General features: G+C 50.0%; 1 protein-coding gene and 1 non-coding gene across 5 annotated transcripts in view; both read right to left on the bottom strand.

Moving 5' to 3' along the window:
- HIP1 (huntingtin interacting protein 1) overlaps positions 1-14,208 on the bottom strand; it is a 133,538-nt gene that overhangs the window by 47,492 nt on the left and 71,838 nt on the right. For 3 of the 4 annotated variants that reach the window (XM_018040547.1, XM_018040546.1, XM_018040548.1), the window contains exon 2: positions 1,448-1,511. In XM_018040547.1, coding sequence (XP_017896036.1) covers positions 1,448-1,511 — 64 coding nt within the window. Of the gene's footprint in view, positions 1-1,447; positions 1,512-4,162; positions 4,363-14,208 lie in introns of those variants that run through there. The other variant, XM_018040549.1, reaches the window with a different exon arrangement.
- TRNAA-CGC lies at positions 11,674-11,746 on the bottom strand. The gene has a single exon. It is a non-coding gene; the product is annotated as a tRNA-Ala (tRNA).

Here is a 14,208-nt window from a genome sequence, read left to right on the forward strand (position 1 = left end):
CAAAGCTTCTTCCGCTAAAGACAGTTGCTTTCCCACCACTGAGGAGCTGTACATGCTGTCAGCGACATTTCCTGAGGGCCTGACCTTTCCTGGGCATCGCCCTGACAGTACTGGGCTTCCTTGGCCTTCTAAACTGGCGGGTCTCCTGCACAGAGGGGCTGGGGTGGGATGGCTTCAAGACAGGCTAGGCCAACCCGACTAGCTGTGGGGCAGCCACCTTGCTGAACCCTGGCAAGAAGCAGCTTCCCAGCCTCCCTGCCCTGTGCTCCGTCCCAGCAAACACGAAGGCTTCCCCACTGGCAGCCGCTCCTCCGGCCTTTGGGGAATAGCCCTCCAGCACCTGGACTTGACTTCAAGAGCAGCTCCTGAGGGATCCGCTGGCCAGCACGCTGCCTGCACTTCTCTGCAAAGCCACAGACCTGGGACAGTGGCTGCCCAGTCGGCCTATCGTGCATGCTCTGTCGTGTCCAGCTCTTTGTGACCTTTTGGACTGTAACCCGCCAGGCATCTTTGTCCATGGGATTTTTCAAGCAAGAATACTAGAGTGGGTTGCCATTTCCTCCTCCAAGGGATCTTCCAGACCCAAGGATTGAACCCGCGGCTCCTGCATTTCACGCAGATTCTTTACCCACTGAGCCACTGGGGAAGCTGAGGTTTCTGCCAACTCTGCGTTGGTGGCGGGGGCACTTGGTGAAAACCCTCAAATCATCAGCTTCCTAACCCTGGGGTCCCCAACCTCAGGGACCTACTGCCTGATGATCAGAGGTGGAGCTGATGTAATAACAGAAATAAAGGGCATAGTAAATGTAATGTGCTTGAATCATCCTGAAACCACCCCCTGCCCCCTCTGTGGAAAAACTGTCTTCCATGAAACCAGTCCCTGTGCCAAAAAGCTTGGGGACCACTGCCCAAGTTCTCCCTGACCTTCCCATCTTCTTCCCTCTGGTTTGGGCTGAACCAGCTCACTCAAGAGGCTCATATTACCATGGTAGAGCTGTTGTGTCGGCTTAAGGCCAACCGCTGCTGCCCAGATCGCTGTTTCGCTTTCATGCTCAGAGAAACGCATTTGATCAGGTCCCCAAGGGGGTGGTCAGGGTGGCAAAGTGCAGGGCCAGAGTCCTTTGATGATACAAGGGAAAAGACCTCCGGTGCCCCGAGGAAACATCTCAAAGGAGAGTAACTTCAAAGGTCTTGGCAGTTCTGCAAAGCTAAGTCACAGGAGAGGAGCCGGACTGGGCTGGATGGCTGCTGCGGTCCCTTCCACCCTGACGGACTGTGGGCTCTGAAGCCAGCTGCTGCCAACCCACACTGTTCAGACCCTGCAGGGGCCTGGCCAGCGGGGGTATGCCCGTTCCTGCAGCTGAGCAAGGATGCCTCGCCCTGACCTCCGTCCCCACAAGTTGATGCTCCTCAGGGTCGGTCTTCAGAGCAACCTCCAAAAGGATATTTCTGGCGTGTTTTTCCTTGACGGCCACTACCTGTGTATTAATGGCCTTGTTGATGCTGACAGTCTGAAAAACAAGAGGTGGGGGTGGGGAAGGGGAAAGAAGGATGAGATGAATAAGCTTCTGACAGTGGCTGAGACCCTCCCAGACGCCCCACCCCTTCCCCTCCCTCCAATGACTCCTCTCTCCCCACAGACCCCCTTGTCCCCCTGTCCCCATGCAGGCTTGGCCCCCACCCCCCACCGTGGGGGGCAGAGGCGGGCAGCGCTCCCAGGCCAGCTGGCCCGGGCTGTCCTAAGGCAGCGGGCTTTGCTGCCTGGCATTGGCTGTGCCCAGCTGCTGCACCCGCCTGCCACTCATTCACTTGGCACAACAACATGGCAATTAAAGCCTGCACAAAGGGATCTCTTTCATCCCCCGGGGAAACATTATTTCTCCGGGAGCAGGAGGAAGAGGCGCTGAGATCAGGGAGGGGCTGTGGCTCAAAGACCATCCGGACGCGCCCCCTGCCCAGCTAGAACCTTCCATGGAGCCTCCCCTGGCTGGCCACTCTCCTCTCTCGTCTCCCTGCTCTCGGGCACTTTCCAACTTCCAACCAAACTCCCTTTTATTTATAAGGCATGACAAATAGTCACTCCTTCTGGTTGTTTTCAGAATCATAATTCTCTCTTGAAGATAACAAAGCACGTTACACATATGAATGTAATTTCTACATACACACACAGGATGGTATCAGGTAGCCTGGTTTTTGAAGTAACAGCCTTTTTCTGTTTTGCTCCCTTCCACAAATGTCATTCTATTCCAACTCATGTTAACAACCTGTTATGTACCCTACACGTACCCCCGCACGCACACACAAACACACACACACTCTGACATTCTGAAGGGTTAACTTTGTCACTGTCCCATAAAACTGGGACTGTCATGCACAGACTTTTTTACATCTTGCTTGAAAATATCCCATGAAATGTTTTCCAAGTGAACTGGTAAAACTCTGGCTCATTCTTTAAAAAGATAACATAATATTCCATAGTGTGGGTGGATGTGATTTATAGCAACCGATACTGGGAGGCAATCTATTTCCACTAAACTCTTTTAGTAAACATTCTTATACATATATCCTTATTAATTGATGCTTTCATTCCCAAGGAATAGAGTATAAGGAGTGAGATTACTGGCTCCACGTCTTTTTTTTTTTTTTTTTAACTTTTCAATATGGAAAAGTCCAAGCACACACAAATGTAATGGTCTGTCTAATAAGCCCTCATATAATCGGTCCCCAGCACCAGCGATTATGAACTTGTAGCCAAACACGCTTTCTTAGGGATGAGGGGTCACAAACATTTTCTGTGAAGAGGCAGTTAGTAAATATTTTAGCCTCTGCAGGTCACATGGTCTCCATCACAACTGTTAACTCTGCCACTGGAGTGAAAAAGCAGCCTCAGAGATACAGAAATGAATGACTGTGGCTGCATTCCAAAAGAACTTTATTTACAAAATCAGGAGGTGGTCTGGATTTGGCCTGCGCCTCGTGTCCTGCGGCCTCTCTGGTGGCTCAGCGGTTAAGAATCCACCTGCCCATGCAGGAGAGGCGGGTTTGATCGGGTCGGGAAGATCCCCTGGAGAAGGAAATGGCAACCCACTCTAGTGTTCCTGTCTGGAAAAGTCCGATGGACAGAGGAGCCTGCTGGGCTACAGTCCATGGGGTCGCAGAGTTGGGCACCACCAAGCAACTGAGCACATGCCTGGTGTGCTGACCTTGGCTTTTTACCATTGGTTACTGATTCCCCTGCTCCCTGGATTATCTGCAGTAAATCCCAGGTGTTATGCTATTTTACCAGCAAATATTTCAGTAAAAATCTCTAAGGGAAAAAGGAAAAAAAAAGACTCTGAATATTAACCATTATATTATTAATATGATCACACCTAAAATTTTAAGGATAATTTATTTTTATTTTTACTTTTGGCTGCACTGGGTCTTCACTGCGGCATGGGCTTAGTTGCCCCGTGGCACATGGGATCTTAGTTCCCTGACCAGGGATTGAACTGGCACCCACCGCATTGGAAGTGCCAAGTCTTAACCACTGAACCGCCAGGGAAATCCTTGTTTAGCTATTTTTATATATAGTAGTGTGTACATGTTAATTCCAAACTCCTAATTTACCTCCCCCACCACCACCCCCGTAACCCTTTTGGTAACCATAAGTTTGTTTCACAAACGTAGGTCTGTAAGCCAGACTCAAATTCTTTAACAGCATAAGCTCTGTTACGGGTGGAATTGTGTCTCCACAGAAAAGATACGTTGGAGTTCAAATCCCCCAGCACCCGTGAACATGATGTCATTTGAAATAGGGTCTTTGCAGAGATAGTTAAGATGAGGTCTTACTGAATTAGGGTGGGTCCCAAGTCCAGTATGACTCGTGTGCTTATAAAAAAAGCCACGTGAAAACCCAGGGACACAGACACTCAGGGAGAAGAGAGCCATGTGAAGATGAAGGCAGACACCAGACGGATGTGCCTACAAGCCGAGGAATGCGAAGGACGGCCGGCAACCAACAGAAGCTAGGAAGAGGCCAGGATGGAATGTCCAAAGGGAATATGGCCGCACTGGCACCTAGATTTTGACCTGCTTGCCTCCAGGACTGCGACAACACATGTCTATTGTTTTAAGACACCCGATACGTGGTAACTGGTTGTGGCAGCCCCAAGAGACTTACACAGGATCCTTTCCCCATCAGGCTTAGTCCTCCCTGAAGACAAGGAGAGGGCGGACACTTCCTTCCCTCTTCTCTACAGCACAGGCAGGGGGCGCCATTGAGCACAGTTGTTGGATCTCAGTGCAACGGCTAGACCAGTTCAGATGGAATCTCACGTTAAGACATGCTGCAAGAAAGGAGTAAGACGTTTACTCCCAGGGCGTCCTTAGTGGCCCAGTGGCTAAGACTCCAAGCTCCCAATGCATGGGGCCTGGGTTCGATCCCTGGTCAGGGAACTAGATTCCACATGCAGCAACTAAGGAGTTTGCATTCTGAAACTAAAGATCCCACGTGATTCGAGAAGCCTGTGCATGGCAACTAGAAAGTAGCCCCGGCTTGCCACAACTAGAGAAAAGCCTGTGCAGCGGTGGCGACCCAGCACAGCTATAAATAAATAAATAAATAAATAAAATATAAAACAAGCCTCCTCTCTTTGACTCTTAAAAAAAAAAAAAAAAAAAGATCCTGCATGCTGCAATTAAGACCCATATAAGGGCTTCCCTTGTGGGTCTGCTGGTAAAGAATCCGCCTGCAGTGCGGGAGACCTGGGTTCTATCCCTGGGTTGGGAAGATCCCCTGGAAAAGAGAAAGGCTACCCACTCCAGTATTCTGGCCTGGAGAACTCCATGGACTGTATAGTCCATGGGGTTGCAAAGAGTCGGACATGACTGAGTGAATTTCAGTTCACTTCACAGCCAAATAAATAAATAAAGTATTGAGAAAATAAGTAAATCTCAGGTGTTTATCAGCATCTTTGGCAACATGAGGGCTTGAAAGGTTTATTGCCCCACATTTCCCCCTGAGGCAGCACTCGTGTCCGCTTCCTTGAACCTGTTTCTCGGCTTCTGCTTCCAGGCCTGTCCCAGGCCATTCCCTTTTCTTCAGACTTCCTCAGGCGAGTCACACGCTTTCAGCTATGTTTCTCTCCTGGCCCTGACACAATGATGGGATCCTGGCTGCAGACAGACCTCTGGGCAAAGTGACCACATTTGCTGAGCCGTTAAAGGTTGCCTGCATTCATCAGGAATTATAAGGGACCTAATAAATGTAAGATGACAGTCAAGAGACTCAAATCCAGGATGGTGTGAACTGGACGTGGTCAGGTCCTAGGAGGTCGGGAGAGACAGCCAGCTGCAAGGGCTGTGATGGAAAAAGAGAAATCCTTGTTGGCCGGAAATGCTAGAAACCGAGTCACGGTCTCGAGAGAGGGCTGTGATGGGGGGGGTTTAGATTTAGTCCACAAATATCTGTTTATACTGACGGATCAAAGACCAGTTGCCCAAATTTGTGGTCAGTATGAGCCTCGCTTACAAAACAAAGAGAACAAAAACAACCTTTAAATTCCCTTAAGCCACATAAAAGAATATCTCACGAGTCTGTAACTTTAGACTGTGTGTGTGAGAAAAATGAAAATGTTCTGTCCTGTGAAACCGTGATGCTGCTCAGGGAAACTAACAAAGGAAGAAGGAGGCTACCTGTCTGTCTCCCAGGTGTTCCCCTGCCACTCACTGACTCCTCTCACTGACGCCGCCTACGAACTCGAGGGGCATCTATGATTGTTGCCCAGAAAGGCTAAGACACCCACTTGCCCAAGGTCATACTATTCAAGTGGCCAGATCCTGGAGCCCAGCTCCGGAAAAGCTGGGAACACGAGGACCAGTTGGGCCACAGGACCACACATGTGCAAGAGCAGAAGTGGGGATAAAAGCAGAAGGGGAGGTGGCACTCAGTGGGGGTGGGGGTGGGCAACGGGCTTCGTGCGGGCAGGAAAGGACAGAAGCAGCTGGAGGAAGAGTTGAAGGAAGCAGCTATATATATATATATATTTGGCCATGTGGGATCTTAGTTCCCTGACCAGGGATCGAACCCACGCCCACTGCATTGACAGCTCAGAGTGTTAACCACTGGACCACCGGGGAAGTCCTGGAAGCAGCTATGAATAGCAGGGGAAGTGAAGAAATGAAGCTCTCAATCTAAAGGGTGGACGTAAGAACGGGACGTAAGGTGGGCTATGAAACGGTTACAATAGGACTGGCCGGGAGGAGCTCCCAGTTGCAGGAGAGGGAAGACTTGAAGATGCTTCAGAGGACCGGTGGCAGAACAAAGACAGGCGTCTCAGACTGAGGGGTCACTAAGCAAGGACCGAGAGGCTTCGGGAGGGGGTGGTGAGAAACAGCCATTTTTAAAAGAACAAGGACGTGAACCAGCAGTGGCAATGGTTATAATCATCCAGGTAATGGCTACTAATGAGTGATTACTACCAGGCCCTGTGTTAATAAGTGAAGTGAAGTCGCTCCGTCATATCCGACTCTGCAACCCCTTGGACTGTAGCCTGCCAGGCTCCTCTGTCCATGGGATTCCCCAGGCAAGAATATTGGAGTGGGTTACCATTTCCTTCTCCAGGGGATCTTCCCGACCCAGGGATTGAACCCGGGTCTCCAGCATTGGAGGCAGACGCTTTAACCTCTGAGCCCCCAGGGAAGCCCTCATTAATGTATTATACTCTACATCCTGTGCATAGGCATTAGTATTAATCATCTTCATTTTACAGATGAGGAAACCAAGGCTTAGAAAGGCCAAATAAGGACTTCCCGGTAGTGAAAGTGTTCGTCACTTAGTCTTGTCTGATTCTTTTCAACCCCATTCCTCCATCCATGGAATTCTCCAGGCAGGAATACTGCAGTGGGTAGCCATTCCCTTCTCCAGGGGATCTTCCCAACCCAGGGATTGAACCCAGGTCTCTTGCATTGCAGGCGGATTCTTTATTGTCTGAGCCAGCAGGTCTTCCCTGGGAGCTCAGACAGCTCAGCTGAGATTCCACACTCCCAATGCAGGGGGCCTGGGTTTGACCCCTGATCAAACTGATCGAACTGGGTTTGATCCCTGGTGACGGGCTTCCCTGGTGGCTCAGCTGGTAGAGAATCCACCTGCAAGGTGGGAGACCTGGGTTCAATCCCTGGGTAGGGAAGATCCCTTGAAGAAGGGAAAGGCTACCCACCCCAGTATTCCGGCCTAGAGAATTCCATGGACTGTATAGTCCATGGGGTCCCAAAGAGTCAGACATGACTGAGCGACTTTCACTTTCACTTTCAGGGACCTAGATTTGCAATTAAGACGCAGGAAAATAAATATTTGGGGCAGGGTGGGGGAAGGCCAAGTAAATCGCCAAGACCCCTCCACCAGCTAGTGGAGAGCTAGAACTCAGACTTGGAAGTGGGGCTCCACAGCTCAGGCTCTGGATAACAAACCCCATACCAGCCACCCCCTCCACACCACAGACAAGGTCCACAGACTGGAGAAATGGGTGAAACTTCACAAGATTCAATCCAGCAGGTATAAAGGAAGTTCCCTATATTTAGGTCTAAAGAAGGCACAGGGAAGATATGACTCAGAGCAGCACTTGTGAAAATGATTTGGTGTTTTATTTGGCTGCTAACTTAATAAAAGCAACATTGTGGTGTGGCTGATCCAACTGCAAGTCTGAGCTCTGGATGTATTAAAAGAAGCACAGGGTTCAAAATGAAGGAGGGGATGGTTCTAACTCTCTATGAAGATAAATTCACATGTAAACCACTATCTATTCACTGTTAGACTTTGTACATTATCAAGGAAACTGACAAACTAGACTACTTCTAGAAGAGAGTGAGATGCACATGGGGCCTGAAAAAATTTTAGAGGAATATCAATATTCTGAAAGGTGGATTATGTGGGAGGAGGAATAACTCCAGGGATCAAAACTAGACCAATGGGTAGAAGTACTGTGAGGCGGTTTCTGGGTAAGTTTAAAGCTGTCTCATAAAAGAGAATTTCCTAGTATTAGAAGTATACAAGTAGAACTTCGCTGGTGGCCCAGCAGTTAAGAATCTGCCTGCCAGTGTGGAAGACAGGGGTTTGATCCCTGGTCTGGGGAGATGCCACACGTGGCAGAGCAACTAAGCCCATGAGCCACAATTACTGAGCCCACGTGCCTAGAGCCTGTGCTCTGAAACAAGAGAAGCCCCACTCGCTGCAACTAGAGAAAGCTTGCACGCAGCAGTGAAGATCCAGCGCAGTGAAAAACAAGTTAAAAAAAGAGAAGTATACAGGCAGAGGCATGGAAACCTCTTTGTTGTTGTCCAGGCACTAAGTCGTGTCCAACTCTTCGAGACCCGACGCACTGCGGCACACCAGGATTCCCTGTTCTTCAGTCCTTCAATGGAGTTGGTTCCTGGAGTTCGCTCAAATTCAAGTCCATTGAGTTGGTGATGCCATCCAACCATCTCATCCTCTGTCATCCCCTTCTCCTCCTGCCTTCAATCTTTCCCAGCATCAGGGTCTTTTTCCAGTGAGTCAGCTCTTCACGTCAGGTGGCTCTTTATTGGAACTTCAGCTTCGGTTTTGATCTCCTTGCAGTCCAAGGGACTCTGAAGAGTCTTCTCCACACCACAATTCAAAAGCATCGATTCTTTGGCACTTCTTTAGGGTCCAACTCTCACATCCATACATGACTACTGGAAAAACCACAGCTTTAACCATACGGATCTTTGTCGGCAAAGTGATGACTCTGCTTTTTAGTATCCTGTCTAGGTTTGTCATAGCTTTCCTTCCAGGAAGCAAGCGTCTTTTATTTTCATGGCTGCAGTCATTGTCCACAGTGATTTTGGGGCCCAAGAAAAGAAAATCTGTCATTGATTCCATTTTCCCCCTTCTATTTGCCATGAAGTGATGGGACCATATGCCATGATCTTAGTTTTTTGAATGTTGAGTTTTAAGCCAGCTTTTTCATTCTCCTCTTTCACCCTCATCAAGAAGCTCTTTAGTTCCTCCTCACTTTCTGCTATTAGAGTGCTATCATCTGCATATCTCCCAGCAATCTTGATTCCAACTTGTGACTCATCCAGCCCAGCACTTCACACATGGATTCTGCATATGGGCTTCCCTGGAGGCTCAGCAGTAAAGAATCCACCTGCAATCCACCAGCAGTAGGAGGCACAGATTGGATCCCTGGGTCAGGAAGATCCCCTGGAAGAAGGCATGGCAACCCACTCCAGTATTATCCTTGCCTGGAGAATCCCATAGACAGAAGAGCCTGGTGGGCTACGGTCCACAGCATCACAAAGAGTTGAACACGACTGAAGTGACTTAGCGTGTGTGTGAACCTACTGCATGTAAGTTAAATCAACAGGGTGACAATATACAGCCTTGTCATACTCCTTTCCCAATTGTGAACCAGTCAGTTGTTCCATGCAAGGTTCTGTTGCTTCTTGACCTGCATACAGATTTCTCGGGAGGCAGGTAAGGTGGTCTGATATTCCCATCTCTTTAAGAATTTTTCACAGTTTGTTATGATCCACACAGTCAAAGGCTTTAGAATGGTCAATGAAGCAGAAGTAGCTGTTTTTCTGGAATTCCCTTGCTTTCTCTATGATCCAATGAATGTTGGCAATTTGAATCTCTCCTTTAGATTTGCCAGGCCACTTTGGCCAATAATTTTTTAAATTAATTTTTATTGCAGTATACTTGCTTCACAATATTGTGTTAGTTTCTTGTACAGCACAGTGAATCAGCTACCCGTACACATACACTCCACTCTTTCTTAGATTTCCTTCCCATTTAGATCACCACAAGGCATCGACGGCCAATCCTTTGTAACTCATTCTTTTTTCTTTTTGAAGTCCTGTTTCTCTTTATGCATTTGACAACAAGCATATCGTCTTACCTCCCGCACCGAGATTAAAATCCCAAGGGTGAGGACCCTGGCTTCTGCCCTCGTGGGCCCGCAGCTGCTAAGGCAGGACAGAGTCTTAATAAACCATCAAATCATTAAGGACTTAATGACTGCTTTCCCGGTGAGCCTGCCTCTAAAAAGCACCAGGAATGTGATTCATGGTCTCCTAAGGAAATCTGCTTTCTTTCCTCTCTTTCCTCTGAAGGAAATAATCGGGTTTGGAGCTGGGTGATGTCTGGGGGGCCGAACCCCAGGCAAAGGGTGGGAAGTCTGGGGCTCCATTGCTCACCTCCGGCCCAGGTTAGAGAACATCCTCCAAGAACAGGCTGTTCCCCAGATTCCTCCGGAGTCACACAGGCCCTAAGACCGCGCAGCATCTCCCCTGAAAGAGCGGCATTGTACGCCACTTCCTGACCCAGCTGGCCCCTGTGTCCCAGGCTGGTTCCGGAGAGCCGATTATCAGCAGGCACGGCAGGAAGGGCCGCTTTCCCCCAGCCTACCCCCTCCCCAGCCCCCCACCACTGTCCTCTGCGCCCTCAGGACAGTGGCTGCCAACGGGAACTCTTCAGGCCGCGCTTCTGTGGGGAGCCAGGCCCAGGCCAGGGCTGCGGGGGCAGCTGGCCACGGTCGGGTCACGCACACAGCTGCTGGCAGGGCCCAGCGCTCGGTCTGCCAAGGCCGGGCTGGCTCGCAAAGGTTCCATGGCAGGGGCAGGCACCGAGGATGTGCCTGGTGGGGGCGTGGGGGGCGGTTGGCAGGGGGTGGTGGCAGGTCCCCAAAGCCAGGGACCAGAGGGCTCACCGCCTGGGGCAAGTATAGGAAAACCGGAGACCAGGCAGGGCAGATGGAAAAAGCAGGAAGTGGGACAGAAAGGAGACAGAAGGAATGACAAGGGCACGCAGTGGGTGGGAAGCATTTGCTCCGCAAAGCCACAGGTGGCCACCACCAAGGGCCTCAGGGATGCCCAGCACGGGGTGGCGGGGGTGGGGGCAACCCTTACTGCATCAGCTTTGGAAGCTTGGGGTAAACAGATGAGGCAGGTGGTCCTGTTAGCGTCTGTGACTTGGTTTGCTCTCTTATCTACCTCCCGTACCCGAGTCTGCAATCCTGCAAAAGTTTCCAGAATCTTCTTTCCAAGTGCCTGATCCCGAGATGCAGGGCAGAAAGGATTCAAAATGTCCCTCAGCTCTGTAACTTGTGAGTCATACAAACCAGTGTTGGGAGCAGGGTGGCCAGGGCTGTGAAACACCCAGAATAGCGGAAGAAACAAGCGTTCAAGGTGGAAAACACTGGGGAAGCCACACGAGTGTCCCTCCACAGAGGAATACAGAACGAGGTGCCTCCACATAATGGACAATTATGCAGCTCTGAAAGGAAGGAAATCCTGACACCTGCTCCAACATGGATGAGCCTCGAGGACATTAGGCTGAGTAAGATGAGCCAGTCACAAAAGGACTGACATTGTTGGATTCCACTTGCATGAGAAATCTAGCGGAGTCATGTTCAGAGAGAAATAGAACAGGGTTTGCCAGGGGCGGCGAGGAGCGGGGCGTGGACAGTTAAGGTTGAATGGGGACAGAGCTCCAGTTCCGGAAGACGAAGAAGTTCTGGAGATGGCTGGTGGTGATGGTCATGCAAAAATATGAAAGTACACACTGTACACTTAAAAAAGGTTAAAATGGTAAAATTTATGACATGGACATTTCAAAATCTTCGATCTTTGTTGTGGTGTGTGGCATCTTTAGTTTTGGCGCATGGGATCTAGCTCCCTGACCAGGGATCGAACCTGGGGCCCCTGCATTGCGAGCTCAGAGTCTTAGCCACTGGACCACCAGGGAAGTCCCGGTATACACATTTTTACCATGATAAAAACTCACAAAAAGAGGAACTGACGTATGCTACAACAGGGATGAACCTCAGGTCCATGACGCTAAGACGCCAGACACAAAATGCCACGTGTTGTATGATTCCACTTATATGAAAGCTCCGGAATAGGCCAGTCCACAGAGACAGAAAGCAGATTGCTAACTGCCAGATTCAGGTAGGAGGGGGAACAGGGGAGCGACTGAACAGGTCCACTATTTCCTTTTGGAGTGATGAAACACATGGGCTGAATTAGAGAGCTGTGATGGTCATACAACATCATGAATGTATGAAATGCTACAGAACTGATACACTTTACATTGGCTGAGACGGAGAATTTTATGGTATGTGTAAAACAAAAAAAAATTTTTTTTAAGGAAGAAAATACAGAAGAACTGTGATTTTGACCAAATATCTACTATATGCAGGGCAGGGCTGCCATCTAGGCTGTAGGACTGTGCTATACAAAGCCAGGTGGGTCTTTCGCAGGCGATGGGGATGATCCATGCACCTGGACCAGCGCTGCCTGTGTACAGGATACCATACTGGTGTCACTGGAGATGCGAGTGAAAGTGGATCTTGTCACCAAAGAGTTAACTGTTTATAGGGAGATAAAGACCATCCTCTTCCTGTTCCTCTTCCTATTCTTTCCTTCCTTGTCCTGACTCTGCAATTTCACATGAGGAAAGAAAGCAGCGTGGGTGCACGGGTTACCTATGCCTGTGTGTGTAAGCAAGACCAGAAAGCGAAAGCCAAAATGAGATGGGAATTCCAGAAAACGTTTGGAGACCCCAAAAGGGCTCTCTCTACCTTATCATATGAAAAGTCAAAAGAACAAGCAGGGAATGGGCGTGCTGCTTTCAGCAATGATGCCGTATCAATGACAAACGCCTATTTTTTGCCTCTGTCTTTTCTGTCCAGAATGATCTTTGAACTAAAACAGTCAAGAGTGTGTCGAGAGAGCAAACCCAAGGCGAGTCAGGAGTCTCCCCGGTGCTGAGTGAGCTCAAGCTTCCGACCAACACACAAGGCATTAAGACAGCAAGGGTTGGGAAGATCCCCTGGAGAAGGAAATGGCAACCCACCCCAGTATTCTTGCCTGGAGAATCCCATGGACGGAGGAGCCTGATGGGCTACAGTTTATGGGGTCGCAAAAGAGTCTGACACGTCTGAGAGACTCAACAACAACACAAAGGTGATACACAAATACTCTGGGCATCGTGGTGAGACCTTGGGGAAATGGACTGGTGCCCAAAGACCAGACATGGGTGAGGATAAAGGTGACTGACCGGAAGAGAAGAAGGCAAAATTCCACACATGATTCACAAGAGATTCCTCAAAGAAGAGGCAGCACCCACCACCCAGAGCCCACTTACATTCTGGGAAGCAAGTCCTGTGAGACTGACCTTTCTTCCCCTTTAAGACGTTAGGCCAGCATCTCAGGAAAACTAAGCAGATGGGGTGTGCATCTGACTTTCCATCCTCGAGGATCTTAACACAGTCTCGCATAACATCTTGTAGACAAGGATGAGAAAGAATAGGGGCTAACATGATGGGAAAGACGCCCCCCCCAGCTCTGTACCCCTAAAGATCCCCAGAAATTTCCGACAGGCTCTGAATCAGAGCATCCAGCACTGGAGTGACTGATTACAGAAAGGGGGACCCCAATGCATCCTCCTGATGGGGGGAGGGAGCCAACAAGCTCTGCCTTCCCACCCTCATTTATCAGGACTATGGAAGAGTCCCCTTCAACCAGGCCATTCTGCACATTCTCAGGCAAAGATCAGCATCCTCCCCACGCTTTGTCCCCCAGCCAAATGCAAGCTCCTGTCCCCCATCAATGAGAGCAGCCCAGTGTCTCCTGTGGGGCTGAGCCACTCCACACCAGCTGCCTCCCCTCCCAGGGGAGGGCATCTATGACAACCACGGGGTACCCACAAGGGCCTTCAGAAGGTCCTGGGATGGAGGGCATGAGGGTTAGATCCTGAGACACCGCGTCTCAGGGAAAAATGCGACGCTGGCTCATCGTCCCTCTCCCCCACCTGCAGGCGCTGTGGCTTCGGAAAGGCACACCCTGCCCTCACCCCGGTTCTGTTCTCTGGTCACAGAGGAAGCCTCGTTCTGCTTTCCAAGTGACCCCAACTGCCTCGCCGCCACATTCACAGGGGTTGAGCTGAGGACTCATGCGAGTCCCTCTTGGGGCCAAGACTCTGCCTAGAAAGTGATGCCTTGGGCCTGCCCGTCCAACGCATCCTCGTCATTCAGGAGGGGCCGAGCTGGGCTCAAGCAGCCTTTCGCAATGGCCTTGGCTTCCAGAGGGACAGCTGGTCTGCAAGAGTGGAAACCCTGAGCTGTGCCTTTCCCCAAACCACCCACATTGCTCAACTTCCTCTCCTCCCCTCACCATGCCCTCCAGCACTCTCCTCCACCCAGATTT

The sequence above is a fragment of the Capra hircus genome, chromosome 25 (genome assembly GCF_001704415.2).
Source record: "Capra hircus breed San Clemente chromosome 25, ASM170441v1, whole genome shotgun sequence".
NCBI classification, from domain to species: Eukaryota; Metazoa; Chordata; class Mammalia; order Artiodactyla; family Bovidae; genus Capra; species Capra hircus.